General features: G+C 52.3%; 1 protein-coding gene across 1 annotated transcript; it reads right to left on the bottom strand.

Moving 5' to 3' along the window:
* Window positions 1–670: 670 nt before the first annotated feature.
* On the bottom strand, window positions 671–1,651 carry LOC124677870 (dirigent protein 1-like). Its single transcript, XM_047213822.1, has one exon. The coding sequence runs from the start codon at window positions 1,649–1,651 to the stop codon at window positions 950–952; it is 702 nt and encodes a 233-aa protein (XP_047069778.1). The 3' UTR covers window positions 671–949.
* Window positions 1,652–2,037: the final 386 nt, after the last annotated feature.

Genomic DNA, 2,037 nt, shown 5'->3' with positions numbered 1-2,037 from the left:
TTTTCTAGATTTCGTTGGGGAGCTGGCGATGGACTGCCATGGTCCTGCTCGATGGTGTTTTTTGGTGGTCTGGGTTTGTATGGTCTTTGTAATGGCTTTCGCTAAACTTTATTGTTTTAATAATGAATAAAGGTTGTGTACATCGCTCGATGTTGAGGTTTTGGGGCTCGATTTCCCATATCGAAGAAAATAAATTTTATCGTGTTCTTCTATGCACTTTGATAAACTTTTGTTGTGTGTTGATGATGCGCTTTGGTTCTAGGTTGGCTTGAATTTAAAATGTTATGGATTTGTAATGTTCAAGTTTATGTACAGCATGATAATAAATTGTTTTGAAAATTTGAGTTAATTTAGATGATATATGCAATATGTAGAACAGAAATAGCAGGGGAGAAAATGCTCAGTCCATTTTTGGGTACCCAATTTTAGTTCTGCGTAAGCAGTTTTAGCTAGCCAAATCTTGTTTCTCAAATTGTCAAAACCGGGCTGGTTACCCAATTTTTGCTTATTATGTTGGACTTGCTCTAGCGAGAAAGGAAATTACTTCACTGTCTCCACTACACACTACACGGTCGTCTCGAGGCGAAAAGGAGGGACTGCATTGCATGATGCTCAAGCTAGCTACATACCAGATTTTGATGCATACATGCCAAATTGACAACCAAGAAAAGATGGAATCGGTTCTTCTAGTAGTTAAATTCTATCACACGAATATAGAAGAAAGTAACCTCTCACGAATGTCATGATGTAGTCATGTGCACATCAGCAAAAGCAACGGCAAGAAAAGGCATCCATCTGCCGCCACCACCAAACACGCAGCACTACACCGACCGATGTCTCGTCTCACTCCAATAATGCACGCAACGCATCTCCTTCTAGATCTATCTCATGTTTGTATCGATAGTGGACCCCACTCACTGACTCTCACCCATGGTGGATCGAGCTCTGCTCACCAAACGCAACCGGCCAGAGCTACAAGGACGGCGGCCACCACCGCGTTGGCCCACCCGTACGGCAGCAGCGCGGCCGCGCCGGAGGACGACTTCCCGCTGGATCCGCTGCCCGTCCCGGCGCCGCCGCCGCCGTCGATGGGGGAGACGGGCGCGTCGGCGGCGATGGTGCTCGAGCCGTTGAGCGCGGCGACGTAGACGTCGAGCTCGACGGTGACGTCGGGGCCGCTGGAGCTGTTGGTCCTCCACACCACGTAGCCGGTGGCCATCCGGAACTTGCCGGTGCCGCCCACCACGGAGAGCTCCCGCGTGGTGGCCGTGACGTCGTCGCGGCCGATGACGGCGAGCGTGCTGCCGTTGTAGTCCCCCGCGGTGAGCAGCAGGTTCACGCACACCATCAGCACCGCGCCCGACTGCGACGACATCATGTAGTAGCCCTGCGCGCGCCCCACGGCCGCGGACGTCGCCGACGGGGTCTCCGTCAGCGCGTCGTCGATGACGGTCGTGTCGCCGAAGGCCATGCCCCCCAAGGCGCTGGAGGCGGAGCCGGGGCCCTTGATGATCTGCACCGCCGTCGGGTTGCTGCCGGAGACTTGGTCGTGGAGGAAGAAGTGGAGGTGCGTGTCCGCCGCGCGCGCGGCCAGCGGCGCCGCGAGGGCGAGCGCCAGCAGAGAGAGGAGGACGGCTGCGTGCGGCGCCATGGCGGATTTGGGTTGTGGGAGGGAAAGGTTGGAGCTTGAGGTGGGTGGATTAATAGATAGGGTGGAGAAGGCAGAGGGAGCTGGTGAAAGAAAAGGATTGGGAGTGTGAGTAACCACTGACCAGTCGCTAGCGGTAGTAGGAGTACTTTGGTTGTTGTGATTTGTGAAGGAATATTATTTTTACAGATATGGAGTCGTTGAGCTAATTTAGAAAAGCTACTAGGTAAATTAGAAAGCAAGAAAGCATGATTAGCCAGGACCAACTTTAGATTGCTGAGATGGGAACAGGAGAGTGTATATCTTGCTGGTGCTTGAGTTAGGAACAGGAAAGTGTCAAGAAATTGTCCACGAGCGTAACCTTTTCAGCTACAACCTCCTCGTTCATA

Source organism: Lolium rigidum, chromosome 7 (genome assembly GCF_022539505.1).
Source record: "Lolium rigidum isolate FL_2022 chromosome 7, APGP_CSIRO_Lrig_0.1, whole genome shotgun sequence".
Taxonomy (NCBI): Eukaryota; Viridiplantae; Streptophyta; class Magnoliopsida; order Poales; family Poaceae; genus Lolium; species Lolium rigidum.
Note: the sequence above shows the minus strand (reverse complement) of the source record. Positions and strands in the feature narration are given on the sequence as shown.